This window comes from Parasteatoda tepidariorum, chromosome 8 (genome assembly GCF_982258835.1).
Source record: "Parasteatoda tepidariorum strain Cologne lab strain chromosome 8, Ptep-v5.0, whole genome shotgun sequence".
NCBI lineage: Eukaryota > Metazoa > Arthropoda > Arachnida > Araneae > Theridiidae > Parasteatoda > Parasteatoda tepidariorum.
In genome coordinates this window covers 35,714,893-35,741,923 of record NC_141762.1, presented here as the reverse complement: position 1 = coordinate 35,741,923, position 27,031 = coordinate 35,714,893, and the positions used below count along the sequence as shown (strand labels likewise).

The window sequence follows — 27,031 nt, the reverse complement described above, 5'->3', positions numbered from 1 at the left end:
TTTACTTTCCCATATTTTTACATTTTGAGGATACTGTCGTATGATTTTTTATCGATTTTCAATACCGCTGTTCAAATTTACATTCGAAAAGTCACTTCGATTTTAATTTTTGCTCACCAGTGTATATGCTCATCTGGCAATAACGATTTCTCCACTTTAAAAATATGTCCGTTCAATCCAAAATATTTCGAACTGTGTTTAGTATCATCCTTTTATACCGCCACACTGCAAATAAGACAAACTGCCTTACTCAAGGGCTCAGTTCCTCACGAAAATAATTGCATTTTCTTGTATCTTTTCTTCCTTCTATCACGAATATGCGCTTATTCGAAGTCTTAACTGAATAATTCAGTATCTAAAAATATCTTCAGTATCTTACAATAATTAGGTAAAACAATTTTTATCACACTCGTTGATCAAAGGCCATAGTGAGTTCAAGTTCTTGTTGTTTCTAATCCCTCACAATACAGCCTCATCTACATCAAATCCACGAGTCCAAACACTCTGGCAAAGTCACACACAAAATCTGTCTCAAGAGAATGTCCTCCAAGGAAATTCTAGACAATCAAGGACGTATTCGGGGAAAGTAGGTTTCAATTTGCACTTGCTATATATTGGGAAGACTTTGCACCTAAATTTTAAAGTTAAGAGCTTTAAATACCGATTGAGGAATTGAGAAACTGCCGAATAGTCCGAACCACCTCCTTTGAACACTACCAGGGCTAGTTCTTGTTTTATTTACATTAATTAGCTTCAGAAGAACTTATGAAACCTGTCTTAAAGTAAAGCTGCTTAATTCGAGATGCACCTTAATCGCCGATTACTCCTTTCGGTCTAAAATCACCAACCTTTTTTTTTTTTTAAATACTAGCCCTAGTTTTGAAGTCCCAGTTATCGTCTGAAATGATTGTTTTCCACAGTCATTTTTTGAATTTATTTCTGAATAATTCCTTAAGCTAAATAAAATATCTCAGCGAGCACCACGTGGTAAACCCCTAAATCTAGACTAATTGACATTATAATAATCCTTTTTTTCTTTTTGTCTTCTGTAACCAACCATTTATAAGTATTTGACAATTGTTCGTTTTTCTGTATGCCTATTCGAATTATTAATGCGGCCGAACACAAATGTCAAAGAGGTGTGAACAGATGGAGAAAAGAATAAAAGAAATTTCTGTATAAATTTAAAAAGAAACAAAATTGATGGATATTTAATCTGCATGACCACGTTTTTTGAAAAACGTAAAATAAAAGTCTATCGCCTAGTCAAAATATCAAGGACGGTTATTCAAAATTCCACACAAAATTTTTTGGACTAAATTGTGCCATTATAAATTTGAAGTCAGCCTTTTCAGAAAGGTAATTCAGTGTTATCCATTTTTCTTTTAGATTTCGGAAATATGCATAACTATTGACTGATATATGAAAGAATTTTTCAACATCCAAATAAGTTTTTATATGTTAAAACAAAAGTACATTTAAAAAAAAATCTATGTACAATATTAACTATCCAAAATTACTGTTGTTATTCCTAATGACACTTGGACAAGCCAAGCTCGTCAGCTAATGGCCTTTTGCGTGTAAGTCGAGAAGATCACCTTTCCTTTGACGAGAAAAGGTGAAAGTATGTCTTAGCTCAGAACCTCATGGATAGATGACAGCACCACTCATTAGTGAGGCCACTTCCTCAATCTGATCTGAAGGGGAAGGTAACTTACTCCAGATCCCTGTACTAGTAATGTTTACGACCGACCACGGGATTTTTTATTCAACAAATTTGTATACTCGTATCGAATGTACTTGGTGAGTATTAGTGGAGTCGAGGATTGAACTCTGGCTCCTCCAATCAGAGTCAGATTCTCTAACTACTGGGCTACCATAGCCCTTCCAAAATTAAGAACAATCTTTTCCTACCTAACAAAGCAAAGTCTTTTTTCACTTCCCATTTTCTTGAGAAATTCTGCAGAATAATTTTTCACCAGAAGTGTGTTAAAATAAGAAAACATAGAGAAATCGAAATTTCAACTCATTCTCATGAGGTAAATCTTTTAAATATATCAAGCTCGGCAGGAATGGGCCCGAAAATGATATCAAAATAAATTAAAAGCAGACACTTAAAATTGGAGAAAACCAAACGAAATTAGAATTATGTAGGAAAACTTTTTGGATACAATAGGGATTCTTCGACTTAGATTAAATGTATGATACAATTGGAATTTATTTATTCACACAAAAGAATATTGTTTACCCATAATAAAAATCATTGTAATGGCACATCACACACTTTCCTCATGCCCAATACCTTTGTTAAAAATGAATATGATGAAACTTAAATTTAAATTTGCTGCAATAATAATTGCAACATTAATGATAAGAATGAAGATTTCATTGTTTTTTTACATTCTTGCAATTTTCTGCCAGAATTATTTTCAATTGAATTTTCTATGTTCTGAAAATGCTGTTACATTACAGAACCTGGACCTGACTGCTTAAGACTAGAAAATTTTTGCTGCACTTGTTGTTAAGTGTGGAGAAAAATTGCTATGTCACTTGAAACTGATGTCATTCAGTTTCAGAACGTTTCTGAGAAAAATAGGAACAGTTTAGATAAATCCGAAATTATGAAAGAAAGAAATGTACACAAAATCATATGACTCTTATTCAAGCGTTGTGGCTCTGGTTGTGCATATTCCATATTGCTTACCAAACCAGATACAATTTAGCAAGATCAAACACCAAGGTTGCATAATTATTACTTTATATGTCCACACTAATGAACATTTAGTCAGCTGGTGTACAGTGTAGTATGACATTAGAGCCAAAGACAATCAGTTTCAGTATGACAATTTTTAAACTTTAATTTTTTTAGTGGCTGGGTTGCGCAGTTGGTTTGTCGTCGGCCTCCTGAGCCCAAGTTTGTGGGTTCGATCCTTGGATTTTCAGGATGCAGAAAATCCTCAGCGGCCATGTCGTATGATTATGCGGCATGTAAAAGATCCCTGGAGTGCCTTATTGGCTCTTGGCATTTCCGGCAAAATTAAATTCCTAGTGCACTTTAGCATCCAAATAGAGTCTCGGTGCTGCCATCTAGTGTGGCAGAAACTAGATGTCCAAATTAACATGAGCAACTGTATCTCACCCACTGTGGCGGTCCTGAAAGAGTGAATACCACCTCTGGAGAACACACTAGGTCTGCTCATCGGCAGGAACAATTGTGCAGCTCATTGGGGAAAAAAAAATCTTGAGTTTTAAAATTATATAAACAAAACCAGGCATTTATTATATTTTTTATTGAAATATTTTTAAAAAATTCTGTGAAAAACAAAAGTATAAATATCCATATTATTTACAGTGCAAACAATAACATAAGCATTTCTTGAATATGAAAATCTTTTTCTTTTTTAAATTTCTGTTACTCATGTGAAACAACCATTAAGTATTAAAATAGCAATTGTTATATAAACATTTTTAGACTTTAAAAAAATACATTATACAAAATGAATAAAAATACATATTTTTTTGAGTTTTTAATTCAATTTTGATTTTATAATATCTCTTTATCTAAAACATAGGTTCCCAATCTTTTTTTAAACACTGCCACTTTGCAAGTCAGATAGAGAGAAATAATAAATAATTAATACTATGTTTGTCTCATTTTAAGTCTTAATATTTTTGTTACGATACATTTCTTATAAACCTTTAAGTTACCGGAAATGTACTGAATGACCAATGTGTATTTGAAACATGTTTTAAACTAATTTTGATGAAAACAACTTCTATGCAAAATTGATAAAATTTCGCATAAAAATAAATCTACATATTAATGGTGAAATTAAATATTTAATTAAATATCATTTTCCGCCTATTAAAAAAAAGTAAAATAAGTTATGCCATGAATATATATAATAAAGACGACCAATGGCTATGTTTATTTGTTCTAGTTGAACTGAGTGAAACAAATTTCAAATTATAATATTATATAAATATAATATTTTCTAAGTTAACAATATGAAAGCCTAAGTAATTTATGGTTTTATAATATTCCTTTCCTTCACAAAAACCTAAATCAAAAATGACAACCACTAACTTAATTTAATAAAATATTCCTAACTTTTTTTAAATATAGAGCTTGCCAAAAATAAACAAATATTAACATATTTTTAAGTTCTTGAATAATGAATTTCAGACTATTTTTTTTTAAATGCAAGTTTAATTAAGTTTCAAGAATAAATCAACTTTTAGGTGAAATTTATGTAAGCTGCTAGGACAAAAAAGCTTTAAATTCACATGAAGATGTGTTCACATGTATTTGTTACTTTTAAGCATAAGCAATTTTAATTACACAACTGCATTCATAATGAATATATGCTGCCTCAGTAATTTAATTAATTCCTTAAACCTAAAAAATCATGAATTTTAATAACACACCCTAAAGTTCTTCACCCACCAGGGGGAGATAGCGCCTGCTTTGGGAACCTATGAAAAGAGAAAGGATATAATAGCATAAGAATACTTCCAGAAAGGCACATACTCTCTATACAAATCGTACCAGAAAGGTACATACAACTCAATACAAATCATTGTTCATCCATGGTACTTAATCCGATTCGCTGAGGTGCTTGCATTTTATGCACTTTGATGCTAATGTTGTTTGCAACTCTTAAATCGGGTAAATCCAAAGGTGACAAGAATATGAACTGGGTGCTCTCCATTCGTCCAGCTTCTCGTAGAAGAAGATTTATACTCAAATGTCTGTTATTTGAGTCCTAAAATGATTGTAATAGAATTGATTGGAATATAAGTAATTTTGAATAGGAGTCAGTTCATGTTAATTAGACCAATATTACTCAAACCATTTTTAGTCTTATGATACACAGATATTTAGAGCTGTCATAAATTATATCCCAAAAAATTAACTACATTGTTGAAAAGATGCTAGTGAAATTGGAACAATTTTACAACTAACCATAACAAAGCACTTATCCCAATACCTGTGTTTGAATCTTTATCTTAATGGAAACTTTCAGCTACAATCTAATTAAAGTGAACCTAGCCTATATTATTAATGAGCCTCTAGAATCAAACATTCTGGTTAGGCAATGTAGTTGGCTTCCTCCTTTGAAATTTCTTAAGAATGGAGACTTTCATTCACAATCTAACTAAAGTGAACCTAGGCGCATATAAAAAGCTTCCTCATACTAAATTTGGGTACATACTAAGCCATGATCGAATTAAAGTGAATCTAGACTCCAAGAGCACAACAACCTACTACTACAAAATTTAATTCTCGAGTAAGAATTCTTTAAAAATTGAATCAAAATTGGAAATGGTAAGGTTAGATATTCTGGTTCGGTTCATTGATACGAAATGCTTTATAATAACAACCTAAAATTGTGGTGTTAGTTTTGAAAGTGGAATAAGTCCTATTTTCCGATATCAAGATATTTAATGATTAGCCTTTAAATTGAAGTTAAAATAAATTAAAAAATATTGGCAAAGGTGAATCAATTTGGGTGTATTTAACACTATAATTTGGCTTAAACTTTACAAGAAAAGAATGGCTAAATTTTTTAAAACATATTTTTATTATTAAGTTTAAATAGTGATTATGCAACTAATAATTGACAGTTGATTTGTAGCAGTAAGGATAAGATTGATTCAATAATTTTATGTTTTTTTTGTGTTGTTGCAACAATCTAGTTAATTAATATATAGTTTTAATAACTTTTAAGTTCTAAAATATGACATACTATTTTCATATAAACTACAATGCATGCAAAAGCAATTACTAATAAAGATATGGGAACACAATGCTTGAATACACAACATGTTTGCACTATCTGCTAAAAGCAGTTATGAATTTCATATATTTACCAGCGTTAAAATCATGACAGAAATTACTATACCTTCTACTACTATGTGTTTTAAACTATTTTATTTAATTATCAAATAATCTTGAAGACCAAATACTTAAAAATATTAAGAAGAGGCTGATTATTAGACATAGTAAAAATTATATAATACTGGAGATGAAATTTCAGTCCTTGGACGAAAATTTTCACTCCAAACTTTTTTTTTTAGCAAAAATGTAAAAAATTAAAAATTTTTTAACAGATGTAGTATGAATAATTTTTTAGATACCAAAACCATAATCAGTACCAAAAAATTTTTCGGATACCAAAATCATATCACACAGTGTAAAATACATCGATAACAGAAAAAAAAAAAAAAGATTTAAATTTACATTAAAAGGAATCTGCACATTATGGTATCAATATTAGTGATTTTGGATTCTCAGAAACACACTTGAAAAAAGTGATGTGAGAAAAAAATGTAAAGTATAAAATTCGTTTTAATTTAAATATTTTGAATTAATTTGTTTGAGCCCCCCTGTCTGGGAGACTTGACCCCTTGTCGGGCAGAGTCGTTGGAAAAACCAAAGCCTGGAAAGAGATCAAAATAACTTAGTTCAGTATCTTATAGTGAATAGAGAGCAATTTGAATTACCATAAAAACATCATATTCATCCAGCATCCTAAATGGCATAGGAATATTTCTCCAGAGAGAAAGTAGGAATGCAATAGTCACAAAAGATCGTTCACCACCACTCAAGGAACTAGAAGCCTTTTTCCCAGCATTTTCTGCCTTTTCTTTGCATGGTGTAGCCTGAAATTAATTCATGTGACATTCAGCTTTAAATTAATGCTTTGTGTAAGACTTTTATTCAACTAAAAGACTATAAGAAATAAGGAAATAGGACAACACTAGAACCTCCTGAATGTCATTTATTATGCATGTAATTATATTAAGCAGCTCAAAATAAAGTAAACAGTTAAAAATTTCATGTATCTTTGACTACTTGCGCTGAAAAGATTCTTATGCCACAAGATTTCTAATGATTCTTTTTTAACTGGTATTGAACCAATTGTGAACCAAATCCAGAAGACAAGGGAACTCTTGGGATAAACAAGCCTTCATAGAGGACTTTTCCATCGAACTAATCCGTATTTGCGTTACATAGAGAGGAAAACAATGAAACCTCCCACGGTCACCCTGACAGCAAGGGAACTCTAACCCATGATCCATTTGCCATTGAAGATATTTTCACCAGCACTGCGTGGAGTTTGTTTTAACCTTACTGGGATTTGAACCTGGATCACCTCTTTGGGAGGTGAGCGCTTGGATATACAGGATTGTCAACCTTGGATATAGAGGACATTCCATTGTAGTGAATGGTCTTTCAAAACTCTCATTTAAATAGCATGTCCACTACCAGCATTTTATATGCTGATAGTGGACAGCAGAAAAAGGGATAGTTTCTTTAGAGTGAAGTCTAATTTCATTTAAGTTTTTTTTCTTTAAATGTTTCTAACTTTAAATTAACAGTAGTTGCAATTGTAAATGAAGACGTTTCCTTACATTATGTCAAATCTAACTCTTGCAGGCTCTTGCTTTAATACTTGGGTAAAAACGTTAGGCAGCACATTCTTTGTCAGTTGTTTAAGATGACGATCTCATGCATTCAACTTAGGTCGGTAACATCATGGTCTGTGAGGATCGGCCAGTTTCTTTTCATTTGCTGTTGGTCGTTGTCGCGTGGATCATGATATCATCAATATCTGCTTAAAGAGCATTTAAGTTTCTGTTGAAGCTGATTATTTTTGCTTCATTCTTTCTTATTGTTAATTCTATCTTATTGTTTATCACTCTGTTTATGAGAGTATGCCTACCAGTTTAATATGCTTTTAAAATAAATTTGTTATTATAGAAATTTCGTTTTTTTATTCGCCTTGTTGACAAACAGATACAATGATATTTTATAATTATTGATTTATAATTAAAATACTATGTTCCTTTTAATATTAATTTATGTTCATTAAAAAAAACAGATTTTAAATTAAAATCTGAAAGTCAAAAAAGTGTACATAAATATACAATAAAATTGCTGTAGCATAAGCAGGGCAGGAGCTTGGAAATGTTTTGGCTCTGGTTCCCAGCTAACTACGAAAAACATCAAAATGGCAAACTTCATGAAGCTGCTGCTTAATTTTTTTTTAAATGCAAATAAATTGGTATTTAAAAGAAAAGCATTTTTTCAAAATTTGGTGTGGGGCAGGGGGTAATGGAGGTTAAGGTTCCACAATTTTGTGACCAACTGCATGGTTGAGGCATTGTGCACAGTCCACATTTACTTTCGAGACAAATTTGTATCTAAGCTGAGTTGGCTTCAAGCTGCCATTCTGAATCGAACCCCAGCTCTCCACAATGATAGTTTTATGTCTGTGTCACTGAGCCATTGCGGCTCAATAAAATGGTATACATACACATAGTACAGAAGTTACAAAAAAAAGTGACTAAAAAATATTAAATCTTACCTCTAATATTAAAGATTGGGGTTTACTGAAATCAAGACTGCCAGTAAATCCATTATGGTTGAGAACAACAGCAAAAGAGAGATTCATGACATACTGAGTATAGCTTATAATGTATCTAGTCCTTGATTTTCTTTTTGCCATCATTTTGGCTATTTGCTATAATTAAAAAAAAAAATTAAAATTTAAGCATACTTCTATATTCTAACATAATATAAAAAGTTGTACTTATTTTTAAAATAAACAGCACCTTTTAAGCACTCAATATTATTTCTTAGCACTTAACTCTTTTTTTTTCACTCTGTTATGTTGGCAATAAGTATGTAAATCCCATCCCCTTTACTAGTAATTTCTTATTAAGAATATTTTAAGTTACAGGGATGAGATTGGGTGAAAGGAAAAAAAACTGAATTTCCAAGCGAGTAAATTTTATGTATGCGTTATCGTTTAATAATAAATTCCAGACAATTTAAGATAACAAATTACAATGTGTTGACATAATTGTGCACTAATTTATTATTACGGTTAATCCCGCCTAAAGGAATACCATCGGTTCCAGTCAAATCTATGCAATTAAGCTGGTTATTCGATTAAAAGGGGAGTGCAATATTTTATCTTAAATTCCGATTTTTTGCGAAATGTTACTTCTTAATGGTATTTAATGCATAGTATAGCATTTTGATTAAATAAACTCAGTTTTATCATCAATAAATAATTATAATTAAAATTGTTTGTGTTAGTATCATAAAATATAAATGTCATGTCAAGTTACATAAAAATAAATCAATGTTAGTGAAAAGCATAATGTAGGTGCTAAAATATTATTTGATCCCTTCTGAAAAAATCCCTAATTTAAGATTGTTTTTTATACCAGTTTAATTCATCAGTTCACCAGTTTAATTATTGTTTCTAAGATTCATTATTTTGCTTTATTAGGATTAATTTAAATCATTCCTATTCACTCTCAACTTGCAACCAATTTAAACTTATTTACTGGATTAAGCAATTATTCTATTTAAGAGAGAGACACTCTGTACACTAGCGTGTTAGGTTTTTGAAGATTTTTCTTATCAAAGCTAACATGCATCAAGTGAGGACCACAAGACAAATCACTCTATCCCTTTTTTACATTATAAATGATGTGTGTGTGTGTGTGTGTGAAGTAAGTCAGAGGGGTAAAACCCCTTTGTTTACTTCAATGTACAAAACTGGCAGCAAGTTTTGATTAATTTTTCAACTTTACCCCAAACACATACTAATAAATAAGAAGTTCCTATTGAAATGACCACCTATGGTTTCCTATAGTATACAAAATAAATCATAATTAAAACTTATTGAAAATAACTTTAAATGTAATTATTGTATATATAAATAAGCATATTAATAATTCATGCCTGTCAGCAATTAACCTCTTACCTGCCGAGTAAAATTTACATGATTCACTCCCCAGTGCCACCATTTTTTCACTCAAGTGCGCTTTGTTATGCAGTGTTTTGGTGGGGGAAAAAGATGCACGCTTTGCAATTTAGAAACAGTTTACTTTCACAAGAGAAGAAAAAGGAAAAAAGAAAAAAAAAAAAAGAAAATAGAAAACTTAAATTAAAGAATAAAAATACAATATAAAAGATGTTAAAACTTAGCTGTTGTATGATAAATCCTGAAACATGGTTGGACACATAAACCAACATCACGTTCATTGCACTGATAGCGGGATTCTCGGCGAATATACACGGGAAACGAAAGCGAAAGAAGAATATACCCGACCGTACTCAAATAGAAACACACAAGCAATAAATATTATGATATAACTTTTCCAACAAATCACTTTAACATTCCCCCCTTTCCCTCCTCTGAAATTGGTAATACATACATTCATTGCAAACACTTTCATTGGTGAACACTTTCAAGGTCATTTTACTGCATGCTCAAGTCGGGGGTGCAGTTCTATTTATAGCAGTGCAATGCAAAACCTTGTACTTCGGGAAAGCGTAAATATAGTAAATATACGCCTGAGGCAGTTAACGCATCGTCTGGCCGAGATGTATATATACGCCAGCGGCAGTTAAGGGGTTAACTGAAAAAGGGAAATTCCATTTTAGCCGGGGAAACATTTCTCAAAAATAATAATAATATTTTTTTTTTCCATTTCAGTACCACTTTATGCAATTAGGCGGGAGAAAAAAACAACAAATAACTCTTTAAAAGGGGAAGTTTAATATTAGTTTTATATAAAATGATTTGGTTCCATTAAATTTTATTCATATAAGCGGGTTATTCAATTATCCAATATGCGATTAAGTGGGGACGACTGTATATAAATGATTACATCTATACGTAACATTTAGTAAAAAGTAAAATAACCAATTGAAAAATTATATAAAGCTAGAAATTATATTTTTCTTCAGTTCACATAAGAGACAATTATTATGTGAGAAACTGTCTGATTTAGCAAATTAAAACTACTGAGAACATATATTAACATTCCATTTTTTTCAATTATTACTGTTACATGATTTATAGCAAATATATTAGTAACATGACTTTTGAAATTATTTAGAAAATAAAAAAAATTTTTACAATTGGAATCACTATGTTTATTGTATTATAATCTAATCTAGCTAGAGCCCTGTGAAACATATCAATAACTTTGAAGTAGGAATATATATTAACTCTTTAACACATGAAAATTGCTATTTTAGTTAGAAAAATTATATGATAATCAGCAACGGTTTAGATAATTATTTTTTATTTGATAAGAATTTTGCATTTTATAGCATAAATAACAGCAACATTATCTCTTAAATTTAGGATTTTGGTGCTGAGTTAATTAACTCTTTTTCCAAAAAAAAAAAAAAAAAAAAAAAAAAAAAAAAAAAAAATTGAATTTAATATTTTTTTTATTATTTTTGTTTAATTTCCGATTGCTGCAAATGCTTCATGTTTCTGAAAACAAGCAAAGAATCCTTTAACAAGATTAAATTGCGTGTAATGCAGCTTGTGAATTAGGGTTTCTCCAGTTGGGAAAAGTTTTATACATTTTTGTAGTAATAGCAAAACTGACAATAGGTAGGTGATTAATTTAGTCATTAGCCTATCTTCAAACATTTTTTGACAAATACTACTTTTTCTTCTTTCCAAATACAGAATGTAAGTTTTGAATATATTCTCCTCCAGTTTCGCTGATGTTGTAATGCTCACAATCGTCGATAGAAAAACAGTCACCTTTATAGTAATTTATTGCAGAAAAAAAAACTTTTACAAGAAGTGCGATAGTTGACAATAAAATCGCGAGAATACAAGTTGCGATCTTGGATTTTAAAATCATGCGAATATAAATCAACATAATGGATTTTGAAATCACGTGAATATGAAACTCGATATTCGATTTTGAAAATGAGAAAATACAAACTGCGATATAGAATTTTTAATGTACGAATCATGATGCGTAATTTTTAGATCGTGAAAATATGAATCACGGTATATATTTTTTTGATCGCATGAACGCGAATTTCATTTAGCTTTATTTTAAATTGCGAGCCATATTTTAAAATCCGTAAAAATATGAAAATCGATGTTTGATATAATAACTGCATGAGCGAATCATGCCATTGGATTTTAAGCTCGTGTGAATACGAATCGCTACATAGGTCTTTAAAAGCGCGCAAATACAAATCATGATATCGGATTTTTAAATCTCGTAAATAAGAATCGCAATGTAAGACATCCAGATCACGCGAATAAGAATCGCAATGTGTAACTTTTAAATCAAGCAAACAACAAAAAGCTGTGTTTGATACAAAAATTGCGCAAATAAGAATCGAGACATTAGCAGATTCCGGGCTTCAGCATCGCTTGAATTCCGAAAATACGAGCTATCTGACGGGTGGATAAAAATGCAGAAAATCTTATCTTCTGCGAGTAAAAAATAGCTATGTAGTTCGAATTTTCGGTTTATCTTTGAAAATCGGAAGTTTATTTCAACGGCTGAATTTTCTGAAAAAACGGAATATTTATAAAAAAAACAAAACTTTCAGATAATCGGAGTTTTCGATTATGTGATTTGAACCTTAAATGATTAAATGCCAAATTAAAACATGGTAAACTAAATAATATGAAAATGGATAAACTTACTAAATCTGAAGACAATAAAAAAAAATTGGGTAAAAAAATTTAAGTGCATTTTGAACAATGTTCCATTTTTGGAGCATTGGAAATTGAGAGGAGATTTTTTACTGACGGTGATAATGATTGCCTCAGCTGCATTCTAGCACATATCTTTGGTTAGAATAAAATGGCATCTTATTAGAAGACAATGATAATTGAAAATATCATTTTGGGAAATACATTAACAGCCATTTTATGCTTTTTAAAACATAAAATGATTATAATATGTTTAGAGATATTCTAGATATGACATAAAATTAGCAACACTTCTCGCATCCTCCATGGTGAAGAACAAAATAGTTAAGTTAATATACATAAACGAAATTAACTAAGAAGCTTCTCTTCTGACTAACCTATTAAGAGAGTAATGCTTCGAACAGGGTAATGGTTTACACTGATGTATAATCTGTCTGGTCAAAAAAATGTAAAAATAACTGAAAAAGTTATAATTACTTACCTTATTCACTTTTTCTATTTGTTTGTATTCATTTTTAGCTGCAAACAGTCTTTTGCTTTTCTCAGCATATTTTTCAAAAAGTGAAACTTTATCAGTTGTATTACTAAAATGAATATAACACTCAGTTTCATAAGTAAAAAATACATATAAATCTCTTCATTATTATGAGGTGAGATTGCATACTTCAATATAAATTCTTTTCATGTAAACTTAGTATTAGTTACTTAAGAATTTCCCTTTTTGAGACATCATATTTCCCCTCGCAAAACTTTTTTCCAAAAATGTGATAATATAAATCAATTTAGTCAATTATATGATGTGATAATATGTGATTTATATGTTAATTATGTGATAATATAAATCAATTTTGCCATCTAGTTGGCAATATTGGTCAAGCAAGTAAAAAATTAGTATTAGTTACTTAAGAATTTCCTTATTTGAGATATCAAATTTCCTCCCGCAAAACTTTTTTCCAAAAATGTGATAATAGAAATCCATTTAGTTAATTATATGATGTGATAATATGCGATTTATATGTTAATTATGTGATAATATAAATCAATTTTGCCATCTAGTTTGCAATATTGGTCAAGCAAGTAAAAAATTAGTATTAGTTACTTAAGAATTTCCTTTTTTGAGACATCAAATTTCCCCCCGCAAAACTTTTTTCCAAAAATGTGGTAATATAAATCCATTTAGTCAATTATATGATGTGATAATATGTGATTTATATGTTAATTATGTGATAATATAAATCAATTTTGCCATCTAGTTGGCAATATTGGTCAAGCAAGCAATTATAAAAGAATGATAAGTAAGCAGTTGTCGGTTTATTTATTCCGTTTCAGATAGAAACGAATCATAGAGAGTTCGATCGCAAAGTGTCCCTTCGTGAAAATTTTCTGGAGCTATAGTCAATGATATACGCAAAGCTCAGAAACGGCAATCTATGATAAATTTTCTAAAGCAGTTATCTTCTTGCTAAAGCAAAGAAATAATTTCCACACAAAAATGTGCAAGACATTTGTTTACACATAAACTTGGTCAAGTGCCTGAAACTAACTTATGATAAATAAGGCAAGACTTTGACTGTATTGTTAAGAAGTACTGGGGAGCTAGAAGCCTAGTGACATAATAGTCAAAGGCTGGCATTTGCTAAATAATAATAAACAAAATAATAAAAAAGGCATATAACAAAAAGAAAATCAAATCAGAAATAAGGGTGGGGTCAATAAAAAAAAAATTGTAATAATACTGATTCAGCAATAATTCATTCTGCTGAGGAAAAGAGGAAGATAAAGAAGCAACTTCGTTTGGAAAATGTTTTGGATTTCTCTTTTTAAGCTACTAGTTTTGACACTGAGAAGTCTAGTGCTTCTGTATTCTCATCTAGTGTAAGTAACTAAACACTCAAGTTTAAAAAAGAATAATTTCTCTATATTTAAAATAATTCGAGTCGGAAAGAACTCAGGAACTGTATTCCTCGGATGTAGAACATTATTGGAACTTTAACACAGAATTTTATAATTACAATACAATGCCTACCTCTGTTCAGAAATAACTTTCTCGATTTCTTTTATCTGAGTATCAATATCTTCATGGGGCCTAGTTGGATCAATTCTTGGTTTTGGATCAACTTTTTTTCTTTCCTCAATAGTTTTCTGTAAATGTAGATTGAAAATTATCACGTATTTATAATTAAAATATATATGAAGATCAAATGGTAATTAAATGAATAATCCCCAGAAACCGAAGCAGAGATGTATGATTGATCAGAGATGTACAAGCAATGGTTTGAGGAAAAAAATTTGGCCCATAAAAAGCATTATAAAATATTATTAATATTAAAAGTGTGAAAGAAAAAGATTTCAGAAAACATTTTTTCAGTCATGTTTTGTAGTAATGAGTTGCTGGAATAGTTTAAAGCCTCGCTTTCAGTTTCGTTGGTGACAGTGGGTTTAGCAGTTAAATGCAATTTATTACAAATTTGCACAATTATGTTATAGGAAAATATTATAATTTTAAAATACTAAAGATTTTTAACCATCATATCAAAAAAGTAATAATAAAAAATTTCGTTTTTTGAATACTAGTTGAACTTTTGGGGTAAATGAAAATTTTAATTTCTAGCATTTTCCTTTTATATATATTGCAATTAAGAAATGTTTATGCTTCAACACTATGCAATCATGCCCTAAACTCAAAGGTATATGAATTACATTTATTTAAAAAAATAATTGTCTTGGTCATTTGGTTATTTAATTCAACACAAAACACTTTTAGATGTCCAACTTAATAAAATAAAGATTAAATGTTATCAGTATTATCAGGCGACAAAATGGATGAAACACAGGGTTTCAGAATACTCAAAATTTACTTCAATTGCAACTACTGGTTATTTTACATTATTAAAGAATATTGAAGTATGTTTCAAAAGCATAATAATTTCACAAAATGAACCCCTTTTTCACAGCCTTAAAAAAATTAAGAAATGTTTATGCTTCAACACTATGAGTAATATTTCGCAGGTTCTTTTTCAGATTTTTCAATGTGAAATGATTTCACCATAAACCTTTCTTGGCATAAACGATTTTATTTAGATGCATTCTTATGCCACGGCACAAACATGAAGTATATAGAAAATAATAGTAATTAATCACATAATCAATGAAACTTCGCGCTCCATCATAGAACATTCCAGTCTTCTCCCACCAAGCTAGAGAACCGCCCCCAGCTTCTTTTTTTTTCTTAAGTTTTTTTTTTCTCGCAGCGCCATCTATTGTCGACGATTCTTACAAGTCCCCCCAAAGGAAGCACATTCGTCACCTTAGAGACAATGCTGCTGAGAGAGAGAGAGAAAACCTGAAAAATACAATAAACAAAAAAAAAACAGCAACACAGCTTCTATTCAGGTGATGAAATTCAAGTGAGAGCTCCAAAATATGCAGCTCCCAAAAATCATAAATATATATATATATAAGTATATAAAAAAAAACTATATTCCTTATGATAAATAAAAACATAAATATAAACAATTCAAAATATTACAAAAAAAAATTATTATTTTTTTTCTCCTTTTACACGTTATCAATGTAAAAAAAAAAACACTTTTTTTTTTCTTTTAAACAACCCTGACATTTAAATTTTGTTCCGAGTTTAAGACAAATATATATATATGATTTCTTTAGGAATTAACTGTTAACCTTGATAATGCGTCGGCATTTCCATGTGAACTGCCCTTACGTTATGTTAAAGTCATATTGTAGCGTTGTAAGGCTAAGGCCCACCGAGAGAGTTTAGCCCCATGAAGGGTACTTCGGGTCAGATAAGTAAGGGGATTATGGTCTGATACAATTTGTACCTTGGCACCGAAAATCCAAGTATCAAACTTTTTAAACGCTTCGATGACACAAAACGCTTCCCTCTCAATGGTTGACCATCGTTGTTGGCAAGGATTCAGTTTTTTGCTAAAAAATGCGATGGGCATCTCTTTCCCTTGTTCATTATTTTGAGCTAAACATGCTCCAATTGCAAACGCAGACGCATCAGTATAGAGTTGAAAGGGTTTATCGATGTCTGGAGTATGTAGTGATGGCATTTTAATCAGCTCTTCTTTAAGTTTGTTGAAGGATGCTTCTGCTTTCGAGTCCCATGAAATATTATTCGGAACATTCTTTTTAGTAAGGTTCGTTAAAGGTAGAACTATTTCAGAAAATTTTTGGATATATTCTCTATAATAGCTCACCAGCCCTAACAGACTTCTAACTTCCTTTTTGGTGGTAGGCTTAGACAAATTTTGGATGACTTCTACTTTTTCAGGATCTGGAGAGTGAGTGCCAGAACCTATTATATGGCCTAAGAACTTCACGTGACTCTTTCCGAAATCACACTTTTCTAGATTTGCGGTTAGACCAACACTTCGCAGAGTTTGAACCACCTGGTCGATGTGGTAGAGATGTTCATCCCAGGATCCAGAAAATATCGCCACATCATCAATATATGAGCGACAGTAGCGTCTATGGCGAGCTAGTACTTTATCCATGGATTTCTGAAAGGTACTTCCAGCATTCTTTAAACCGAACGGAAGGACCTTCCACTGGTAATGGCCAGCATGAGTGACAAATGCTGTATATGGTTTGGCGCTTTCCTTCATCGGGATTTGCCAGTACCCTTTCGTTAAATCGATTACTGTTATAAAGTGGGCTTTACCTATTTCAAAAAGTAGGTCTTTTGCGATCTTCATTGGATATGCGTCAGGAACTGTAAAGCTATTCAGAAGTCTAAAGTCAATGCACAGTCTAACGCTACCATCCTTTTTTGCAACGCATACCACAGGATGTGCCCATTCACTGTCACTGGGCTCTATTAGATCCCATTCTAGTAATTCCTTAACTTGGCGATCAACTTCGTCTTGTAGCGAAATGGGGACACGATAGGGTTTTAATCTCTTCGGACTGCCGTCTGCTGTAACTTTTATGTCATGACCATCGACATGGGCTTGACCTGGTTTGCTACTAAAAACATCGGTGTATGATTTTAACACATTGAATAGTTCCTTTCGCTGGTAATATTTCAGGTCACCTTTCATATTTTGCAAGTGGGTCCATAAGTCTTCAGTAGATTTGTCCATAAGATCCGCTGGTGCATAGTGGATATCTCCAAAGTCTTCATCTTGGTCGAAAATGATACCAATATGATCCACTCGAACAATATAAGGCCTTAATTTATTTATGTGGAGTTCCCTTATACTCCCGTTTTCCATTTCGACTTTGGCAGAGTGAGGTCTGGTAAGTTCGATTACAGTAGCTGGTCCTTGCCAAGTACTGAGCAATTTGTGAGATGACGATGGAATTAGCACGAGGACTTTGTCCCCCTTTGTTGAGGACTTTGTCCTTATCCTTAGACCGTAAGTTGTATCTTGATGTGTATCCGTCTTGAGAGATTTTGGAGTTTTCAGCTGCAATGTCATGAGCTTTTCTTATTTTTCCGATAAGATCATGTAGGTAAGTTTCAATTGAGCGGGATGCAGTGACTGGAACGCTACGTTCGCCTGTCCAGATCTCTTTCAATAAGGATAAAGGTCCCGGTGGCAGTCTTCCATACACCATCTGGAAGGGAGACAAACCAGTGGTGCTATGTGGCACTTCCCTGTAGGCAAACAGAAGATAGGGAAGGTGTAGGTCCCAATTTCTTCCATGTTCCTGGATATTTTTATTCATCATTTCTTTTAAAGTCCTATTCCATCTTTCGACAGCACCCATACTCTCGGGGTGTCCGGGAGTGGAAAATCGGGGACATACGGCAAGTAAATCTTCAAAAGATCGTGTGAGTTTGGCTGTGAAATTAGTTCCCTGGTCAGAACAAATCATTTTTGGAAATCCGGTTTGAGAAAAAATCTTCATCAGGACGTTGCATGTGGTCTTTGCACTTATTTCTCTAACAGGGATGGCTTCTGCCCATCTAGTGCATAAATCAATTGCACATATCACAAACCGATGACCTCTTCTGGATGGTGGTTCTAACGGTCCAATGCAATCAACACTCCATACTTCAAAGGGTGTTTCTGGTCTGACGATAGGTTGGATTGGAATTCTATCTTTATATGTGATTGTTCGCTTCAATTGGCATTCCTTGCAGCTTTCACAGAACTTCTTAACGTCTTGTTTGATAGTAGGCCAGAAGAATGAATATTTAATTCGTTGAGTTGTCTTTTTCTCACCGAGGTGACCAGCAAGAGGAATTTCATGAGCCATTCTCAGAACTTCTGTTCTTTTCTCTAAGGGTAACACAACTTGTTTGATGTTTTCGCCACAAATATTCTCCGAGTGAAGTAGAATTTCGTTTTGAACTGTATAAGCATTTTTGTTCCTTTTCGCCCATTCAAAGCATTTTTCTAGACTCTCATCTTGTTCTTGAAGAGTCTTAAAATCCAATTTAGTGTCATTTTCCATTCTTGCATTCTTAATGTCTTTTTGTGAAATTTGGGTAATGACAGCACAATTTGAAGTATTTTCTTTCAATGGTGATGGTTCGTCGCTAGAGTCTTCCCCCTCTGAAGAGGTATTCCATTGAAGATTACTGTGACAAAGCTCAATATTTTCACACAGTATCTCATAAGCTGAAGAACTTAGCAGCAAATCGGTTACCAGCTTCTTTGAAACAGCACAGGTGATAGGTACACTACCATGAAGTTCGTCATTTATTTTCATTTGGAAAATTTTCAGTGGAGTGACTTCGCTTTCTCCGAAAGCAGAAGATATCTCTATTTTACTTTCTCCTTCACAAGGTATGTCGGCGACTAACTTCTCGCGGACTACCGATATCTGGGCTCCTGTGTCTACAATGCCATTTAGAACCACGTTTCCGCATTTAACTCTGACGAGTTTTAAATCATCTATGTTTCCAGATATATCCACGGATTTTGAGACAGGAATAGAGATCTTGGCAGTTAGCACTTCTGGTTTTTCTTTTTCTAAAGGGAGTGGTGACGATTGGATTAGATTGTTTTGGGCAGTTGTAGGAGTGTTTCTAGGTTGCCGATTTTTAAGGCAAAATCTGGATGTATGGCCTTCTCTTCCACAAGTATAACAAGATAGTTTGGAAAACGGCCTCTGTAGTTCATCACTCTTACGGGGGGTGTATATGTGCTTGATGAGCCCTGTTTGTAGAATGATTTGTTTCTTGAATTTCTTTCTGAAGGTGGAGAACGTGGTCGCCACTTTTCATTAGTTTTGTCTTTTGAGGGAATTCCAGTAGTTTTTCTTGAATCATTACGTACACTGTCATATTCGTCAAGCTTATCCGCTAATTTGGTTGGAGAAACGAAATTCGCCCACTCATCAAGAAGGTGGTCTCTTACTTCATGAGGTACCTTTTTCTTAAGTTGATCAGTGATAATGAGATTTTTTAAACTGGCAAAGTCTTTGATTTCAAGTCCATCAATCCACTCTTCGAAATAATTCGTGATTTCATAACAAAAATCCCTCCACGATTTTTCAGCGCTTTTCTGGTGCATCACAAACTTTTTTCTAAAACTTTCAGGATTCAATTTAAATCTCTTTAATAAAATGGTCTTAATGTATTCGTAGTCTTCAAATTTTTCTTCAGATTCTCTACCAATTAGTTGAATGATTTCAGAAGGCAATAAAGTTAATAAACATGACACCCAGTCTTTAGAATCAATCCCTGTTCTTTTAGCCTGTCTTTCAAATAAAGATAAATAAATCACGATATCATCATCCCTTAACTTGAATTTAGGAATGAGCTTAATTAAGTCAACGTTATGTTGTCCGTTTCCATTGGGCGATGAAGTTTGAGTTAGTTGAGTACGGGATTCAATTTCAAGTTTTTTCAACTCAAATTCCATTTGTTCTCTTTTCTGCTGAGCTTCGATTTCGTCCTTCCTTCGCTGTTTCTCAATTTCTTCCTTCCTTCGCTGTTCCTCAATTTCTTCCTTCCTTCGCTGTTCCTCAATTTCTTCCTTCCTTCGCTGTTCCTCAATTTCTTCCTTCCTTTTCCTCTCTTCCACAATTGAGAAAAACATTTCTCTGGCAAACGCTTCATCATATGTGTCATTTTGTGTTATTTTGTTTTTTAGTGTCATAATTTTCATACTTGGATCCACATCAATTTCTAATTCGGTGGCCAACGTTATCAAATCCTCCTTTTTACCCTTTCCCAAAAATGCCATGGCTTAAATTTAATAATTCTCAATCATAAAAAAAAATTAACGGAAAAAATTGACTACTTCCTAATTAATATTCCAATAATTTCTTAAAAGAAAACACATAAATGAACATCATTCACAAATCTATAGAAAATGTCTATTTTTGACAACCTCAAAACGAAATTAACAACCTCAAAATACTGAGAATACTTTGTAATATTCAGTTATCGATTTGTTATATAATAAACCTTATATAATAAACCTTAACACTTATGAACATTTTAAATCAATACTTTGTTTACACTAGATATAATATATACTTTCCTACAAGTTCACAAATTCAAAACATAAAAATTATTTTAACCAAAATAATTATTCTTAGAACAAAAATCAAATTCTACGTGAGAATGAAAACTTTAACTGAATATTTTAAATCATTAAATGCGATAAGAAATTTATAAATAACTTTCGTATAAATTTCTCATTAAAATGTACGAAAACAAAATATATCATACGTATAAAAAAATTCAACAATGATACAATTCAATATCAAAATAATCAAATAGAATAAAACAAACTCAGTTTTGTATTTTTTTTTCTTATTAAAAGACACTTGCCTCTTCTTTCAGAAATAAAAAAAAAAAAAATTTTATGCAAAAATAAAAGAAACAAAACAATCGTTTCAGAATGAGACTTCCAAGGTTGGTTGACGCCAAATTATATTCCGTTATTTGATACAACCTATGCTTTTTTTTTGTTTGGTTTAATAAATCTTAGTTGATATAAATAATAGATCATTCAGCATTCTTTATTTTCGAAATACGATTGCAATGTTATATTTTATGCTGCTTCCAAAAATTTCCAAAACAGAATTTAAAAACCACAATAAATTCAATTTTATCAAATAAAATTTTCAATTACGATACCACGCTATATGTTATGCACTGGCGTGCTTCCAACAATTTCCAAAACAGAACTTAAAAACCACAATAAATTCAATATAATGAAATAAAATTTTCAATTATCTGGGACAAAAATCAAAACAACAAGAACAACCAAATTCTTTTTAGAAATATGCTATCTACGTACTCTGGCGAGTAAAAGAATTCACTTTAGAACACTGGCGTGTTCGTACTCTGACGAGTAAACTAAATTAATGTTCCATGTCGGAACACAAACATTTAATTTCCATTTTGTATAATTTTCGCCCAAATAATTATAATTACTTATTTATGGGAGCATACATTTACAAATATAAAGTGAGCTCTCACCTGGTTTTTGGTTCTGCATCATCTTCGGCGGCTGCGCCAGTAATATTTCGCAGGTTCTTTTTCAGATTTTTCAATGTGAAATGATTTCACCATAAACCTTTCTTGGCATAAACGATTTTATTTAGATGCATTCTTATGCCACGGCACAAACATGAAGTATATAGAAAATAATAGTAATTAATCACATAATCAATGAAACTTCGCGCTCCATCATAGAACATTCCAGTCTTCTCCCACCAAGCTAGAGAACCGCCCCCAGCTTCTTTTTTTTTCTTAAGTTTTTTTTTTCTTGCAGCGCCATCTATTGTCGACGATTCTTACACTATGCAATCATGCCCTAAACTCAAAGGTATATCAATTACATTTATTTAAAAAAATAATTGTCTTGGTGATTTGGTTATTAAATTCAACACAAAACACTTTTAGATGTCCAACTTAATAAAATAAAGATTAAATGTTATCAGTATTATCAGGCAACAAAATGGATACTTAGAAACACAGGGTTTCAGAACACTCAAAATTTACTTCAACTGCAACAACTGGTTATTTTACATTATTAAAGAATATTGAAGTATGTTTCAAAAGCATAATAATTTCACAAAATGAACCCCTTTTTCACAGCCTTAAGAAAATTATTTTGCTGACGTCATGCTATTAGATTACTAAAACTTTCTTGAAATATAAAAAATAACTCCATTTATTAAAAATAAAAAAAGCTTAGTTTTTGATTAAATAGAACTGTAAGGTAGGAAAATCGTTTAAATAATTGAAAAATCAGAATAATCTGCATTTTAATTTGCAACAATTGATCTTGAGAAAAACTCATTTTTTTATACATTCCTCTTTCAGGGTTGCAACAAAAAATAGTAGCCAAAAACTAGGAAAAAAATTGTCTAAATAAGAACAAAAATTCATGAAAAATATGACTAAAATTTTGTTAATGACTTAATTGTCATATACCATGATCCATTCAGTCAAGTTGGTGGCAAATATGATATTTTTTATCTAAACGTAAATGTTTATACACACATATATATATATATCAGGGGTGCTACTCGCAAAATATCAAATTGTCTCACCAGAAATTGCATTTCGTCTCAGTTAAAATCTCTTTTTGTCTCAGCTAAAATTGTCTCAGTGTAATAACTAAACAACACAGTCCACAAAATTGTTTTGTGGACTCTGTTGTTTTCATATATATTCAGGGATGAGATTAGCCAAAACGCAAAAAAGCTGAATTTCCACGATAGTAAATTTTACGCAAGCGCAACCCTTTAATAATAAATTCCAGACAGTTTAAGGTAATAAATAATGTGTTGACATACAATTGTGTACTAATCTATTATTATAAAAACGATTACATTGATATTTAATATTTAGTGAAAAAAAATTACCAATTGAAAAAATGAAGCTGGAAATTATATTTTTCCTCAGTTCATATAAGACACAATTACTACTTGAAAAACTACCTGGTTTAGCAAATTAAAACTACTGAGAATATATATTAATATTTCATTTCTTTTAATAAATACTGTTATGTGATTTATAGCAAATATATCAGTAATATTACTTTTTAAATTATATTGGAAAAAAAAAACTTTAACAATGAACCAAATCATTATGTTCATATTATAGTCTAATCTAACTACAGCCCTCTGAAACATATCAATATCAGTGAAGTAGAAATATATAGTATTGTTATAAAATTGTTATTTTAGTTTGAAAAATTACATGACAATCAGCAACTGTTTAGATAATTGTTTTTTATTTGATAAGAATTTTGCATTTTATAGCATAAATAACAGCAATTATAAATAAAACTTTGATGATGAGTTAATTAATTCTCTTCCCCCCCCCCCCCAATTTTTTTTTAATTAAATCCCTTTTTAAGTGATTGCTTTTGTTTGCTATATCTTTTATGTTTGCTATATTTAGTCGTTAGTCCATCTTCAAACATCTTGTGACAAATCCTATTTTTTCTTCTTTGCAAGCATAGAATGTAAGTTTTGAATATATTCCCTTCCAGTTTCTCTGATGTTGTAACACTTACATATACTAATAATCGTCGTTAGAAAAACAGTCACCTTTACAGTAACTAATTTAAAAAAAATTTACTTCTTACAAGAATCGCGATAGTTGATCTTAAAATTGCGTGAATATGAATAACAATTATGGATTTTGAAATCACATAAATATGAAACTAGATATACGATTTTGAAAATGAGAAAATACGAACTGAGATATAGAATTTTTAAAACGGGTAAATACAAATTACGATTCACAGGGGTGATTGTGAGCCTAAGTCAAAATTCCGGAAAATTTCTTGAGTTAAAAAAAACAAAAAAACAGTTTAAATTGAAAAAAATTTAAACAAGGTTTTTTTCCTATATTTCTTAGTTTACTTAAAATATATTTAAAATTTTACACATACCCATACCATTTACACATAGCTAGGATGACCTGGAGAAGTAATTAAAATTTACAAATATGTCTTTCTTTCTTGAGTTTATGATTATAACAACTATTTACTGATAAAAAATGAATATTAATCATGAATATAAGCTTATAAAGTATCTCTCTGGCTCTCCCTTACAAACAAATAAAATAAACTGTGTTTTTAAGTTCCACCTTTGAAAATTTGATTTCCGGAAACTTCTGTGATAAATGATATTTTGAAACGTCTGGACCTTCGATCTCCGGACACTTCCAGATCACTGTTAGAGAAAATTCCGGAAATCCGGATTTTTTCCGGAGCACAATCACCCCTGGATTCATAATTTTTAGATCGCGTAAATATGAATCATGATGCGTAATTTTTAGATTGCATAAATAAGAATTATGATGCATAACTTTTAGATTGCGTGAATGCGAATCCCAATGCCTTATTTTAAAATCGCGTATAAATGCGAAAATCAATGTTTGATATTATAAACCGCATGAGCAAATCAACACATTGAATTTTAAACTTGCGTGAATATGAATCACTACATAGGTTTTTAAGAAGATGCAAATACGAATCACAATATCTGATTTTTAAATCTCGTAAATGAGAATCGCAACGTACAATATTCAAATCGCGTGAATAAGAATCACAACACGCTAATATGAAAAGCTATGTTTGATAATAAAATTGTGTGAATAAGAATCGAGATATTAGCAGATTCCAGGCTTGGGACCTCTAAAAGGCTTGTCAGAAGTAGCGTCGTTTGAACTACGAAAATAGGATCTATCTGGAGGGCGGGTAAAAAATTCGGAAAATCTTATCTGCTGCGTGTAAAAGGGGAGAAAATAGGTAAAAATGAGAAAGGATTGGTAGCTATGCAGAGGCGTATCTATGGAAAGAAGCGCCTATGGCAAATCTCGCACTGGCGCCCTTCCTAAAATATTTATAATCTCTTTTTTTATGCGATGCGAAATAAAAGCGTTGTTTGAAGTATTTAAGCCTTTTGGCAATATTGCAAAAAGAGCCGTGGTGGCTCAGGGGATAGAGCATTCACCTTCCAACGAGGTGAGCCGGGTTCGATTCCCAGCGATGACTGCTCGATACGATTTTCGTATCCGGCTTGTACCTACCACGGTGCTGACGTAAAATATCCTCTTTGACGGATCATTGGTTACCCTTGCCGTCAGACTAACCGCGGGAGGCTTTCGTGATCCTCCTCTCCATGTAACGCAAATGCGGATTAGTTCAATCAAAAAAGTGCTCCGCGAAGGCAAATTTCTCCAAAATGCTCGATACAGGCGTTCTCTTGTCTTCTGAATCGGGTTCAAAATTACAAGACTACGAAGTTGAACATCAGCAGTCGCAAACTCAAACAATGGGATCGGCTGTTCAACAACGTTTATAAAATTTTCCAAAAAGATTGCAACGCAATTTTTTTTTAATAGATTAATAAATAAATAAAAATTAACTACAACAATAAAATTATCTCTTTTTAATTATAATGTATTCAAGTGTGTTCGAAATCAGCATTAGTTAGAAATAAAAAAAAAAGTCTGCTTTATCATATTTAAAGAAGATTCTCTTGCGTTTCTTCAACTGTCAATAACAATTCTAACAATTTGTTTAATTAAGCAACAAATACAATTAGGTAACAAAAATACGCATGCACAACAAATGTCTCTGAATTAAAGAAGAACTATAACATAACCAGATGATTACCCATTATTTTCAAAATTTAAACTGAATAAAATTAATTGTTTTTAGAAATAATCATGCTTTGCTAATACCAAAACAATAAAATCTTCGCGATATAACAAATTCATTAAAGATCACAGTGTAAATAATTACGATATGTTATGACAATTACAAATAAAATAGCTACAATCAAATTTTATAGCTTCGTTAGCTTTTTATTTACAAAAAAGCGATGGTCTTAATATAATTAAGTTTTACAAACATTATATAATAACCGATAATAAGAAAAAATATACATATAGTAATTAATACAGAACTCTAGACAAAATAGCGACAATAATACATTCTTTAATGAGAAATAAATTAGAGGAAGTTGACGTCTTAGTTTAAGAATATCTAGAAATAATTGATTTTTTAACAGTGAAAAAAAAAGGCAAAAAGTTAAGAAATAGACCAAAAAAAATCAAATTATGAAAAATTTTCTTCGCATCAGAATGGAACAAATTAGAGAAAAAGCAGAAAAAAACAGATTTGAATCACAAGTTTGTAGACGTTCGGTGCGCAAAAAAATAAATAAATAAACGGACTACCCGGAAAACTTTTGATATAATAATCAGATCTTCATGTTCTTCTCATGTCAGTGGTTCAAGGAGGTGACTTAAAATATGCTAATTAATAAGTGCAGGGACAATATTTCAAGTTACAAAATCAGACACTAAAATGTACTTTCTCTGAATAAACATGCCATTTTTTTGACTGATTTGGATTTCTGTACCACTAAGTATTGGGGGTAGTCACAATATGAGAAGTAACTCGAGAGCTTTTCAATCGAATTTTAAAAAAATTTTCCCATAATTATAAAGGTCCTTTGTTAAAAAATAACTTTTCGTAAATATTTATTATTTTATTTATAATAGTCGTAAAAAAATTCAATTGTTAGATGTACATTTTTTACATTGTTTT

The 27,031-nt window shown here is 31.4% G+C and overlaps 1 protein-coding gene across 8 annotated transcripts in view; it reads right to left on the bottom strand.

Annotated features, from left to right (window-relative positions):
• Nucleotides 1-3,271: 3,271 nt before the first annotated feature.
• The window catches only part of LOC122273047 (structural maintenance of chromosomes protein 6), a 102,135-nt gene continuing 78,375 nt past the window's right edge, over nucleotides 3,272-27,031 (bottom strand). For all 8 annotated transcript variants that reach the window (XM_087150112.1, XM_087150113.1, XM_087150110.1 and 5 more), the window contains 5 exons: nucleotides 14,539-14,654; nucleotides 12,994-13,096; nucleotides 8,376-8,531; nucleotides 6,508-6,666; nucleotides 3,272-4,766 (listed from right to left, as the gene is read on the bottom strand). In XM_087150112.1, the coding sequence (XP_087006238.1) occupies nucleotides 4,578-4,766; nucleotides 6,508-6,666; nucleotides 8,376-8,531; nucleotides 12,994-13,096; nucleotides 14,539-14,654 (723 nt within the window). In that variant the 3' untranslated portion in view covers nucleotides 3,272-4,577. The remainder of the gene's footprint in view (nucleotides 4,767-6,507; nucleotides 6,667-8,375; nucleotides 8,532-12,993; nucleotides 13,097-14,538; nucleotides 14,655-27,031) is intronic.